Source organism: Acinonyx jubatus, chromosome C2 (genome assembly GCF_027475565.1).
Source record: "Acinonyx jubatus isolate Ajub_Pintada_27869175 chromosome C2, VMU_Ajub_asm_v1.0, whole genome shotgun sequence".
NCBI lineage: Eukaryota > Metazoa > Chordata > Mammalia > Carnivora > Felidae > Acinonyx > Acinonyx jubatus.
Window position 1 is genome coordinate 59061229 of NC_069384.1, and position 13079 is coordinate 59074307.

A 13079-nucleotide genomic window follows, 5' to 3' on the forward strand; every position below is an offset into this window, starting at 1 on the left:
GAAAGAGAGAGAGAGAGACGGAGTGTGAGCAGAGGAGGGGCAGAGAGAGAGGGAGACACAGAATTGGAAGCAGGCTCCAGGCTGTCAGCACAGAGCCCGATGCAGGGCTTGAACCCACGAACCGTGACATCATGACCTGAGCCAAAGTCGGATGCTTACCCAACTGAGCCACCCAGGCGCCCCAGAGCTAATTTTTTTAAAGGAAGATATTTCCTCCAAGCTAGATGGATCACCCACAAAGACAGAGAATCAGCACAGAGAATCCCATGAGGACATGCAAATTAAAGTACAATCAGATGCCACCTAAAAGTTTTACACTGTATGCAAAGAAGCAGGGCCAGGTTGTGAATTAATCTCTATCAGAGGAACTTTCCTTTGAGATGGACCTCTCCTAGTTCACCCACCACCAATATCTTTAGTGTTAAGGCTGTGTGTTTAGAGACCGGGAGCCTGAGCGTTGCAGGACCTCCTTGGAGTCAGAGTAATGGAGAGGAAACGGGAGCCAAACGGGTGAGGCCCAAGAGCTGCCTTGTGGCTCGCTAAGTAACGGCGCAGGGAAACAGTGCTGGATTATATTACAGCAACGGCAGAATTCTTTTCACTACCGAGTAATCTGCACACACCACCAACTTCCTCAAGAAGTGGGGCCGCGGTGCCCAGCTACCCTACACATTGGTGGGGGAAGCAGTAAGAGTCCTGCTTTACTCACCGTGTTTTCTTTAACAGACACAAAGTCACATCCGTTCACAGACCGAGGCCTCGCCATTTCTTCCCATAGGAGATTAGTGTCCGCCTGCAGGCACAGCTCTCTTAGAACCATGGAAACTCTTTTCACCAGGCAATTGTTTCCCCATAATTGATGCTGCCCCTACAAGTAGGTCAAAAGAAAAGAGATGTGTGCAGTCTCTCATCTGATGTTTTCTTTCCAGGATAGAATGGTGTTGCTCATCGTGGGGAATCTGGTTAACTGGTCCTTGTAAGTAGTCTTAGGAAGACACATTTTTCTCCTTATTGATGTCTGTAACACGGCAGTTTAGCTTTCCTTGGCTGTCATTTATATAAAGAAATGTGAAATTAAGGAGCGTGTAGGACTGTGCTTGCCCTAGGGACTTGGAAGAAAGGTATTTTTCCTCCACAAAGAACACACTAGGAAGCCTTGTGTACCAACGGTGGTCTCTTTTAAAGTGCTGCGTTCAGCACCTTGATGATGCATTGAGCTCATTTGCGCCACAAGACCAACATCAAATCTGTTATCTACATGGATAAACTATGTAGATAGATGCTAGAGATTATTCTAAAAGTTACAAACATGAAGCATAGTTTTAAAGTCTTGTAGATCTTTCCATCAAGGCTACCCAGTAGACATTTCCCTTTCTTACTAAATGTGTGTGTGTTTGCGTGTGTGCATGAGCGTGTGTGTGTACAAGTCTCTTTCCTCTTTATTTCTTGCCCTATGGTTCTCAATCTTCCTACTGCACCAATATCCCTTTTCTTCTTTTCCCTCATTATTACCTGGGCTTTTTTCCCTCCGACGGCTTCAAAATAGAACAGTACAACAGACCTATATTTTTGTTATCTGTAACTATTTTATATAACCTATTCTCAACTTTAAAATGTGAGTAAGTGAGCTGTTTCATTAGTCTACCCCAATGACTTGGTAAGTTTAGTTGCTTTTATTAGTGGTTCTAGCTGATATGCTAAAAAGGTCAGTGACCTTTGATAGAAAGATGACTCCTGCCCCCCTTTAAGACATGAAAGGATTGAAAACAGAGGCGTACCTTCTGGTAAAGCCAGAATCTGGTTTTGAGAATTCAAATCTTACTTGGGGCATATGCTTGTGGAAGAGATTTCCCATTATGTTGTCACCCAGGGATTACCTCGGGGTAAGCGCCATGCCTGTGAAAGACCCCTCCTTGATGTAGAGACACGTCGAGATGGGTGATTCTTGGCAGTGGTCACCTGTGGCACTCTTCTTGACCTCTCTTTTAGGGAGGACCCCACAGTCCTAATGACTCTGTAAGATAGGGTGCAGGGTGCTCGTGGGAGAAAAGGGACCAGCCCCTTGGTAATGAGCACCTGATAACTATGTCCCCAGTGCTCACAAACACCTGGCTTGTCCCCACCCCTCCCATGACCAAAACCAAACCCACAATCTGCTCACAAGACAAGGTAAATGGCCTCTCTTTTCTTACACAGGCGCTCTTTGGGCAGCAAGGTCTATAGGGATGAATGGGGTGTGACAACACACCGGCACTATGGGAACCTGGTGGAGGGTTGGCTTCCTCTTTTTTTCTCCATCCTCAGTTTCCCATGGACACTACAAGACATGGAGTGACTTCATGTGAATCTTGAATGTTATTTTAAAAGAAATTTGGGGGAAAAAAGCAGTGCTAAACCCCAACCAAACTAAACTTCAGTATTAATGTAAAAACCATAGGGGAGCCCGAGTGGCTCAGTCGGTTGAGCTTCCAACTCTAGATTTCAGCTCAGGTCACGATCTCATGGTCAAGGGATCAAGCCCCGAGTCCAGTTCCATGCTGGATGTGGGGCCTGCTCGGGATTCTGTCACTCTCCCTCTCTCTCTGCCCCTCCCCTGCTCATGCTCTCTCTCTCTCTCTCTCTCTCAAAAATAAACAAACATTTTTAAATAAATAAATAAATAAATAAATAATAAAAACCATAGACAGTTTTTTGTTGATAATGTGTGGCAAGCCAATTTTGAGATAATTCTATTTCTAGTAATCTAGTCTAATGAATTAATCTTAAATGCAAAAAAAGAGAAAAGCATAATACGTCTGAAGGTAGTGATTTATTCATTGCACTGTTCTTTGTAATGAAAAGCCGCAAGGCAAAAGGAAAACTATTTCAACTAGAGAGGAAAGAGGATTGTGGTACATCCACTTATGGGAACCTTACAATCATCAAAAATGCCAGGTCTGAAGGAGGTGTTGTAATTTACTTGCATTAGAGGTTTTTTTTTTTAACTCCCTTCCTCCCCAAAGTGGAGGTGAAAAAGCCAACAATGTTACAAACCCAGCTTGATGCCTACATACTAATCTCTCCCTGCACCCAGCGCCCTCTTTGGACTGATCTATCGACCCCGGGACTTCGCTTCCTACATGCTGGGGATCTTCATCTGTAACCTGCTGCTCTACCTGGCCTTTTACATCATCATGAAGGTGAGAGTGGGCACCGGGAGCCGCCCGCCCTGGGTCCGAAAAGGCCGCGAGCTGCATCTGCTTTCCATCCACAGCTCCGCAGCTCGGAGAAGCTCCTCCCCATCCCGCTCTTCTGCATCGTGGCCACGGCTGTGGTGTGGGCCTCCGCTCTGTACTTTTTCTTCCAGAATCTCAGCAGCTGGGAGGTAAGAGGGCAGTTTTCTTTTCAGAGGAAATGTTCTCCCTCCCTCTTGCCTGTTTGATATTCCTACTTCCCTCTCCGTGTGCTTGTTGCTGTTTGTCTTTGAAATGAAAGCTTTCTCTAAAAGGGATGGTGTTTAATGTCCACACATAAATGGCATGCTGTCGTCATTGTCAGAGTAGGCCTCGTCAAGGTGTGAGCCCTCCAAACAGGGCAGATTGGATGCTCATTACGTGTTGTATTATGACTCTCTTGCCCATGGATATTTAACGTGTGCCAAACCTTCATTACTGTATCTTCTCATAATCCTATCCATAAACAAATACCCAGCTGCAGGTGTTTATAAACCCATTGCATAGATGGGAAAACTGAGGCCTAGGAAATAAGTGATACATTGAGTAGCAGAAAGGAAGCCTCAGCTCTCCATCACAATCAATTTTAGAACATTTGTTATCACTCCAGAAAGAAAGCCTGCCCACTAGGAGTCGCTCTCCGTTTCTCCCTAAACCACCAGCCATAGGCAACCACTAATCTATCTTTGGTCTCTATAGATCTGCCTGTTCTGGACATTTCATACACATGGAATCATACCATATGTGATCTTGAAGTCTAGCTTATCCATTCATCCATGTGGTAGCATATATTGGTACTTCATGTCTTTTTAATTGCTGAATAATTTTCTATCATATGCATGCAGCACATTTTACCTATCATCAGTTGAGGGACATTTAGATGGTTTCCACTCTTTGGCTCTTATGAGTGTGGCCGCTGTGAACATTGTGTACAAGTTTTCGTGTGGACTAATGTTTTCTTGGAAGCTAACTTTTTGAGCCGGGCATCCAATAGCATTTTTGTGGCTTTCTGGACGCTCAGCCCTCTAAACAGTTGAACTGTAGGAGTGCTCACCCACATTCTGCCTCACCTTCCTCCAGGGAACCCCAGCCGAATCCCGGGAGAAGAACCGGGAGTGTATCCTGCTCGATTTCTTTGATGACCATGACATCTGGCACTTCCTCTCTGCCACAGCCCTGTTTTTCTCATTCTTGGTGAGTTTATAATACCTGTCTGTCAATTTCTTCTCTCTTCACATCCTGTACTTTCTTCCCCTGCGTTCCTTACTTTTTTGTATTTCTAACTTCTCTTTCTAATTCCTCATTATAATTTAATATACAGATTCTTTTATATCTTTTTTCACATTATATCCTTCAGTTAGATCTTTATTTTCATTTTCCTTTTACTCTCCAATATTTCAAGATACAGAGTTAACAAAATGATTTTCCTTAAATGGCACAACATTTGGACTGAATCAGTTATTAGAACTCACATGCCCAGAATCGCCCCAGGAATCACTTCTGGCACTCATTCAAATTTCAGTAACATTAGATTCTTCCTTCTTGTGCTCACATTCCTCCTCCTCTTCCAGTCTCACTGAATATCCCACAAATATTTTACAAGTTTCTGGAGCGGCTGGGGATAGCAGCCAGGTCTCTTGCTTCTAACCAGTCTGTCCCAGATCTCTCCTGTAATCCTTCCATTTCTTGTGGCCCAAACACCTTTCCAGAAGCTATGCATACTCTACCAATGGATGATCACTGCTGGCTTCCTTTCATCCTAATTTAGACTTTTCCAAATTAAAAGTCCGCTGTGCCTGTGCACAGGTAGCAAGCAACAACACTGGGAGACCTGTGCTCCCAGCACTGCTCACGGTGAGCGGGCTCTGCCTCCACACGGCCTCGAGAGTGGAGCGGGGCTGCCCCCTCGTGGCCAGCTGGGGAAGTTCAACAATCTGCATAAACCTCACTCCTCGTGACGTGTAGTTTTGATGAACAACACCTTCATGAGAGAGACAGAGACCACAAAAGTGGAGTGAAAGTTTCCATGTGAAGAGAGTGGTGGCAGAGGGAACTGAAAATGGAGGCGGAGTATACATTGCTTGTATAGCAATACTCTATGCAACAAGATTTCCTTTCCTCTAGATCTTGGGCCACATGTCCCCTTTTAAGTAATGACTTCCCTGGCCACCCCATCAGCACTTTTTTTCAACCTTTCCCTACCCCATACTTCCTATACTCCCTCCATAGTTTAATTTTTGTTACTATTTCATTACATATTATTATCTAGTACACTGGACTTTGCACACATCACTAACATGCTGTATTGTCCCCATTTGCTTCATGTCTGAAGCTCTCTCAAATGTAAGCTCCAGGAAGGTAGGGAGTTTTGTCTCTGGCATCTAGAATAGCACATAATAGGCCCTTGGTACACATCGGAATTAATAGATGAACTAGGTGATCATAATTGCCCATGTAGAGCACAGCACTGCAGACAGCCACAGAGGACAGGAAGGCGCTTGTGCTGTCAACCCAGGTGAGTCTCAGAGAGGAAGCTGGGCTTACTGTGGCTGTGACCGTGCACTGCTTTCATTCCTCCACCCCTCCCATTCCAGGTTTTGTTAACCCTGGATGATGACCTGGACGTGGTTCGGAGGGACCAGATCCCTGTCTTCTGAGCCTCCAGCACTAAGAAAGGGAGGGGGAGCAATCGATCTCGGTGCTGTTTCATGAAAATACAGGGACCGCAGCAAAGTCACCACTGCCAAATGCTCCACTCACCTCGTCAGGTCAACTTGGTGTGCGCTCACACAGGGAGGACAGGGGCAGGAGGGAGATTCAAACCTGCAAGAAGGGAGGCGGAGGGGAAGCCACGGGTCTGGACAGAGGCAATCCCTGAAGAGTCTAGAGACACCCATCCCCTTGTGTTTGCAGCCCTGAGCTAAACGTGGACGCAAGCTGCATCCAAGTCAACTCTGTCTTAGGACCCCTCCCGCCCTCCTCTGAGACTCGACGGCAAGGACAGAGTGATGCTGCCCTCTTCTGTCCAGCTGCCTTCAGGCCCGGAGAGGCCAGCAGCTCAGATCTCCTGCCCAGACACTTTTTAGATGGGCCCCCTTCGCACCCCCACGATATCTGCTGCTTGACACATCCCAGAGCACCAGCTCGCTTCTCCAGAGTCCAGGGGTGATACAGCTCCTCAGAGTCTGGTGGAGGGCTGAACCCACGCCCTAGGGCTTAGTAGGACCAGCTAGTCACCTCCTTGGAAGGAACTCTGTATGCGTCCCCCAGGTTCCTGACCCCATTAGAAGGGCTCTGGATTGGGCTTTGTCACGCACTCATCCTAACAGGTAACTGTTCCCAGGACCACGGCTTGGGTGCTCACCTACTTGTTAGTGTCTTCATGCCACCACTGTGTGTTGACCCCACAACTCAGGCTCTACTTTCCTGGGTTAGGCCCCGGCGTTCTCTCACCAGCTCCAAAAACTCTTCTAGCAGCAGAAGGAGTGAGAGAAATGACCGACAGGGCTAAGAGACTGGTGACATCAGCCTCCTGCAAACAGACCTCACCCTAAGGAAGTGGGTGCCTAGAGCACATGCAGCAAAGCTGAAATTGCCTCCTCGAGCGTCCAATTCTAACAGCTCGATTCTGTGCCCATGTCACCTGTGGGGAATAAATAATTGTTCAAACCAGGGATGCTGCATTGGGGGTCCTCTGCCACCGACCAAGCCCCTTACCTGTCACTTGAGGCAGGTTAGGGCCTCCAGATTTTCTCTCTGAAGTTCTCTAGAAGTAACTCTCAGGATGAACACATTTTACTCATCCTCTTGAGTTGCAGAGAGCAAGCTGATTGAGGATTGCTTCTTGGTTGCACCGGATTCTCATTCTCTCGCCAGTAAGGTGCTGCAAAGCCCACTTCACTGCCACCGTCTGACATCTCTGCCCCTGCCACGCCCCATTTGGACCACGCACCCGTGGTACCTGGAGGAAGATGTAATCAGAAAAGAGACATATGAATGTGCACCCTATATATATTTGCCTGTGAAGTTGAAGTCACCTGTCACCTCTGCTTTCCTGATCGTTCATTAGGGAAATGGATCAGGCGTCCTTTTTGTTTAAAAAAGTATTACTCTGTCTCTAAAATATTTGTATAATGTTCAAAGTCACATTGCAGAAGTTTCAATAGCAAACTTTCCCGGATTTTAAAAACACAAAGATGCTTTTAATGAAACTTTTTGTGATTTTCTTTTCTAAAATGTTCCCAAACCTATCATTGCTTTTCTACTATTCTTCCTTCCTTAAAAACTGTTGGCTTCCATAGGCTATATAAAGGCCACCTATAAAAATAGTTGTGATAGTCTAACATCTAAAACAAATTTCGAATCCATTTAATAATGGCTCATTTGACCTAATTCTTTTATTTTAATGCACTGATGGCTTCAATCAAAAAAAAAAAAAAAAGGTGCACTAAGGAAATGTGGACAAAGTCTGTTCAAGTGGCCCTGTGGCCCAAAGTGAATAAATTGTGAGATGCGTTACCTGGTCCAGCAGCTTGTTTGGAAATGTATCTGTGGGAATGGGGAGGGGGCTCTGAACTGTGTTGTGCTGCGGTGTTCTTGACCGTTTATTCCCACCATGTCTATATTATGCTGTAAACTCACACACTGTGGTCAGTTCCCTTCTCTGCAGCAGGACTAAAAACCCAGACCAAGCCTGCTCCTACAACTATCAATTCTAAATGTAGTTGTTGCTACTTCTGTCTACAGTACGAATGTCATGGCTGGAGGACATGAGAAAGTTGTCCGACTGCATCCGTGGTTGATAGGAATGCTGGGGTGGAGGGGGGCAGCCTCCCAGCTGAATGGTCCCTTGTCCCTGTGTAGAACAATGCCCACGCAACTTTTGTCTGTGCTCGTGGACTTCGCTCTTTAAAGAGAAGGGAAGATTAATCTGAAAGCCAAGTTCAGCCAGAGGGTAACCGGAGAAAACAGCCACTGTGAAGAGGTTTTTGGCAGACGAGGCACAGAGGTAATAGGAGTAGGTCAGCTGGAGCAGGACCGAGATGTGGCAGCCAGGGGAGCAAAGCTGTGCGCATAAAAAAATGACCTCTTCACACCTCTGACGAATGCTGGAGAGGCAAGTCCACCTGTTGACGTTGGATGGTTGAGGGATTAGCCTGATTTTATTTTAGCAGCAGGAGAAGCCAGTGGAAAACCAGAGTCTATCTGGGGAAGGGACTTTCCATGACAGAAGGAGATCACCAAGCCAGCTCCTGGTGCAAAGAAAGTGGCAGCTGCTTCCTTTGTAGCTCTGAGCAGCCACCAGAATGTTCTGTGAGATCACAAAATGCCTGTGTCGGTAAATCAAATAACATCCAAAATGTTTCTCATTCTGGGAGATAGTCTCTCTGTGTAAAACTTAGGGGAAAGGGAGAAACAGAGATAAACATTATTCACAGAAGGAACAGTGGAGCCTGGAAAGATTCTTGAGTCAGATTTTCATCCAAGTATGTTCACGTGCTCACTGTGTGACCTCAGGCAAGTTGCTGGAACACTCTGATCCTTGCCTAACACATCCACTTGACACTACATTAGGGGACAAAAGTAGAGACGTGCAGAGCACCAGGAGTAGTGCCAAGACAGAGAAGATTGTCATCCCGTCCCTCTTGAATCCCATGGGGGGGCAGGGCAAGAGCGGGTCTCTCCACTGGGCTGGCATCTCTCTCCTCTAGAGGCTCTCCATTGAAATCTGCTGTCCTGTTTCCTGTCCTCAGTTCCAGGAGGCCCTGAAGGGTTTGGGAGGCCTCTTCACCTTCAAAGATACTGCCCAGAGTTCTCAAACCTCCTAGTCCCAGTGTCCCCCCACCCACCCCACCCTTTATGGCTGCATGTCACTGCCTCTGGCCCTTAATACTCTTACCCCAACCCAGATGAAAAATCACTACCAAATCTAGGGCCAAGTGGAAAATCTGGCTGTGTAGGTCACACCTCATTACCGCCATCTCTGTCCTGGGAATCTCAAAGAAAACCTGAATTTTCTCCCTTTCTCGAGTAGCTGTTACTACTGTGGTTCAGCAAAAGCCACGGCAAATGTTTCCCCACCCCTCCCTACCCCCTCCCAAATGTTCTGTAGAGAAAGCCTGGATGTTCAGCCTGCATGAAGATGGGAAACAAATCTGGCTCCAGAAAGAAGCAGGGGAATGTCCCTCAGGTTTTGAAATGACTAATATCCCTGGTGAAACTAAGGAAAGGCATTGTGAATAAAGATACAATCTGCCTCTGCCTGAAGCAATGGAAAACCCTTGATTCTGCCCAGTTTATGGTAGGTGTTTTTGTTGTTGTTTTTAACGCTGTTTGGTGGAGACAACACGTATTGTGTAACTAGGTTTGAACGTCTCCTCAATATTAAAGCACCATTGTCAAGGAGGTAAAGTGCCTGTCAAATCTTTGGCCTTAACACACATGAATTCAAAAAAAGTTTCACAGGAGTCAAAGATCAGCCTTCACCATGAGTTTCTAAAAGGCCCTAGTAATAGTTTTGCTTGGATGGGACTCTTCTGTAAGAAGAGACCCCTGCTCTATGAACTCCAAGGCAGGACTTATTACACTTTTCCTTGACGTGTGGTCTGGCTATTCTCATTGAAACACAAAGAAGGCTAAGTGGTTACCATTATTCACACAGAATTCCCCTTTACTCCCCAATCTTAGGGAAATGGACTCTGCCCTCTTCCTAAATATCCCTGGATTAGGAGATTTCATAACTTTTCCTGAACTTCAAATTTTAAAAAAATTCCTTGGCTCTATCCTACATCCTTTTCATTGCCTTAGAGTTTCTGTCATCTCAGGATTTACCCATTTCTCTGGAGATGAACAATAATTAACCACCATATTTTAACATAGAATGGCCTTGAAGTCATATCACATCTCAGTCAAGGGCTAAATAAAGTCTAGGTGTTTTATCTCTTGTTCAGCAGTATAGTTTTGATTTAGCAAATAAGAGATTGAAACAGTGAAAGATGTCCAAGTCAGGACAAGAGAAGACTGACACCCAATCGTAGTATGGCTTTCTTCTGGCCTCCTCATCTACCCTATGTTCTAACATTCTTCTTGAATTAGGACTCTAAGTCATTTAAACAGAAGATAATCCAAAATAATTCAGAGGATGTCTATTTTACGGGGCTATAGCATTGCCATCACAGAAAAGAGCTGATTTGCACTTTATGATTTTTATTATGTCACCTATCCGAGCCTTTCATAAGGTTCAGTACCCGGTACAAGGCAGGTCCCTTCGAGGAAGAGCACAAATTCAGACCTGAGGTTGACTCTGCTTCTCTCTCAACCTAGGATACTTGATAAAGTAACCTACTTTTTTAGGGGATCCATTTCTCTTTTAACCTCTCCTTCCTTACCACTTCTCTGTCCATTTACACAGAATCAGAAATACGGCTTCTGCTAATGGTTAATCAAGAAATATTTGGGCCAGGCTCCACAAGGAGCAGGACCCAGGAATGCACAAAAGGCACACAATTTCTTCCGTCACAGGATCTGTGGTCCAAAAAGGAAGATGGACATGAAGCACATCATCATAATTTGTTCATTTTAAGTGGGCAAAGAGCTCCAAGAAGAGAGTGGCCTTCCGAGAATCTTATCATTAGGCGCAGAGCAGAAAAAAGTCCAAATAGGTACCAGCAATTTTTATCCCCATGTGTGAAGCCCTAAACTTGCTGCTGATACAACACAGCATCTCAAATTCTTGGAAAGGATACTTGCTGGGTCTCCAGAAGAGATGTTTTCGGAGGTGCAGGCTTTCTCCCTCAATGGTTCCCAGTCCTACCACACAAACAAATAAAATAATTAGAGGGGACTTTCTCAGGATCAGAGAGGTGGGTGCTATTCTCAGCGACGGGTAACTTGGAAGGAAGAGGCTTATTGCTAAAACTACACCAAAGATGTCTGAGAATTCTAAGTTGGCTTGCAAGTGCCAGAACAATGTAATGCATAGGTAGGTGGAGCATGAAAGGGAAGGGAAACTGAGAATGAAGCAGGAATAACGTATGTGAACCTGGAAGACCCAGCTGAGATTCAGTCAAAGGTCAGGTTCAAGCAGTAGTGTCTTCTGAAAGCAGAAGCGGAAGGCAACAGATGACAGCCTGAACCATCCCTAAAAGCTATATATGGGGAGATACAAGAGGCTTTACACAAGAGGGTAAATTGAGGCTTGGTTGGGATGTGGAGGGGAAGATAGCTGCTTCTTTGTGTCATGAAGAAAGAGAAAGTTGTTTACCTGGTAATGGTGTTGGTGGCTCACATGATGGATAGAGCTTACTGGACCATCATTTTAGGGAAGACCTTGTAAGAAAGGATGGAGAAGGACTGGGCCCAAGTAGGAGGGACACGTTTTGACGTGGTACCTTTGTGGGTTTGATGTTATTTACTTGTTTTCAGGCCGACTGAAAGCAAAATGAAAGAGACCCCCAGGCTCCACCGGGTTGAGACTACAGGACTGGACAATATTTTAAAATATCACACTTGGACTAAGAGGGAAGCCCACAGCCTACTGGACTCTCACAGCCTGCCCTGTCATGCCCAGAAGAGGAGAATAATTGTGTCTTTCCCAGATAAAAGGAGAGAAGTTAGAAAAATTGAGAGGTACCTTGATGACCACCTCCAATTTTTCGTAAGAAAAATGAAAGTCCCAATTTCGATCTTAGCAGAGAACAGAGATCCAGAAAGAGAGAGAGAGTTGGGGTGGGGATCATCTCAATCCATCCTTGAACAAACAAAAACTGCTCCAACTCCCTAATTCTGAAGAACTGCAACAACCCGTCCCTGCTGGAGGACAATCAGGGCACTGAGCTTTTCGATCTGCCCTTTTAGTAGGGTCTTCCTGTTGGAAACTGTTGTCCTCAGTTCCCGTCTCTGACCCGTAGAACATTAAAGTCAGCAGAATTGATCATTAAAACAGCAAACATTTGTCATCAGGCATTCTGTCAAGGGTTTTGTATGCATTACCATATTTAATCTTGAACCACCCAACGCCACGAAGTAGGCACTGTTAGGACATTTGCTGCATGGAGAAACTGACACTTAAAGAAGTCACTGTTCACTAGATGAAGTGACTGCTGCAGAAAGCTGGATTGACAGTCAGAAGGAGTAGCCTAGGTAACGAGACCGGAGAAAAGAGAAGACGGATTATGTTGTAAGGAAGGGTCAACTCTTACTTACTCATGTATCTATACATGCAAAACAGAGCCTAAAATTATATGACTATTGAACAGATTAACAAAAATTGAAAGTTTCAGCAAAATTCAGAAGATATGTTTCTGTTACATAAACATGAATAACAATGAAACTGATAAAATCATGGCTTTGGATCACTTTGGCTCTATAAAGCTGGAACAGCTGGATCCATGTGGAGACTCTTGCTTCAGTCTCTAAGCTTGTAAAAGTTAAGAACCAAAGTCCTTTTTCTAAATTCAATGATTGTCCTTGGCAAAGGGCTACACGTCCAAAGATTCATTTTAAATTAAAATATATGTAGCATGAGGTGTCAGGTTTCCACTGGGAGCCTGCTGCTCCAGAAACAAAATTAACAATGGAGAGAAAGTACAGGAATATAGTCCTAGGTTTTTATTTCCTAAAAAACATTTACAGATTCGGGGTGCCTGGGTGGCTCAGTTGATTAAGCGTCTGACTTCGGCTCAGGTCGTGATCTCCCGGTTCGTGGGTTTGAGCCTCATCTTGGGCTCTATGCTGACAGCTCAGAGATTAGAGCCTGCTTCGGATTCTGTTGTCTCCCTCTCTCTCTGCTCCTCCCCCACTTACACTCTTTCTCCCAAAAATAAATAAACATTAAAAAAAAATTCGCAGATTAAAAAATCGTCAAGG

The 13079-nt window shown here is 45.2% G+C and overlaps 1 protein-coding gene and 1 long non-coding RNA gene across 5 annotated transcripts in view; one reads left to right on the forward strand and one right to left on the reverse strand.

Annotated features, from left to right (window-relative positions):
- SIDT1 (SID1 transmembrane family member 1) overlaps positions 1-7730 on the forward strand; it is a 111450-nt gene extending 103720 nt beyond the window's left edge. For 2 of the 4 annotated variants that reach the window (XM_015075318.3, XM_027060867.2), the window contains 5 exons: positions 930-976; positions 3074-3179; positions 3254-3364; positions 4293-4406; positions 5807-7730. In XM_015075318.3, the coding sequence (XP_014930804.2) occupies positions 930-976; positions 3074-3179; positions 3254-3364; positions 4293-4406; positions 5807-5869 (441 nt within the window). In that variant the 3' untranslated portion in view covers positions 5870-7730. Of the gene's footprint in view, positions 1-929; positions 977-3073; positions 3365-4292; positions 4407-5806 lie in introns of all 4 variants that reach the window. The other 2 variants (XM_053220872.1, XM_053220873.1) reach the window with 1 other exon arrangement.
- LOC113599799 (uncharacterized) lies at positions 271-13002 on the reverse strand. The gene is made up of 4 exons (XR_008297666.1): positions 6930-13002; positions 3156-6855; positions 1878-2317; positions 271-868 (listed from the first exon to the last, which is right to left on the reverse strand). It is a non-coding gene; the product is annotated as an uncharacterized LOC113599799 (long non-coding RNA).
- Positions 13003-13079: the final 77 nt, after the last annotated feature.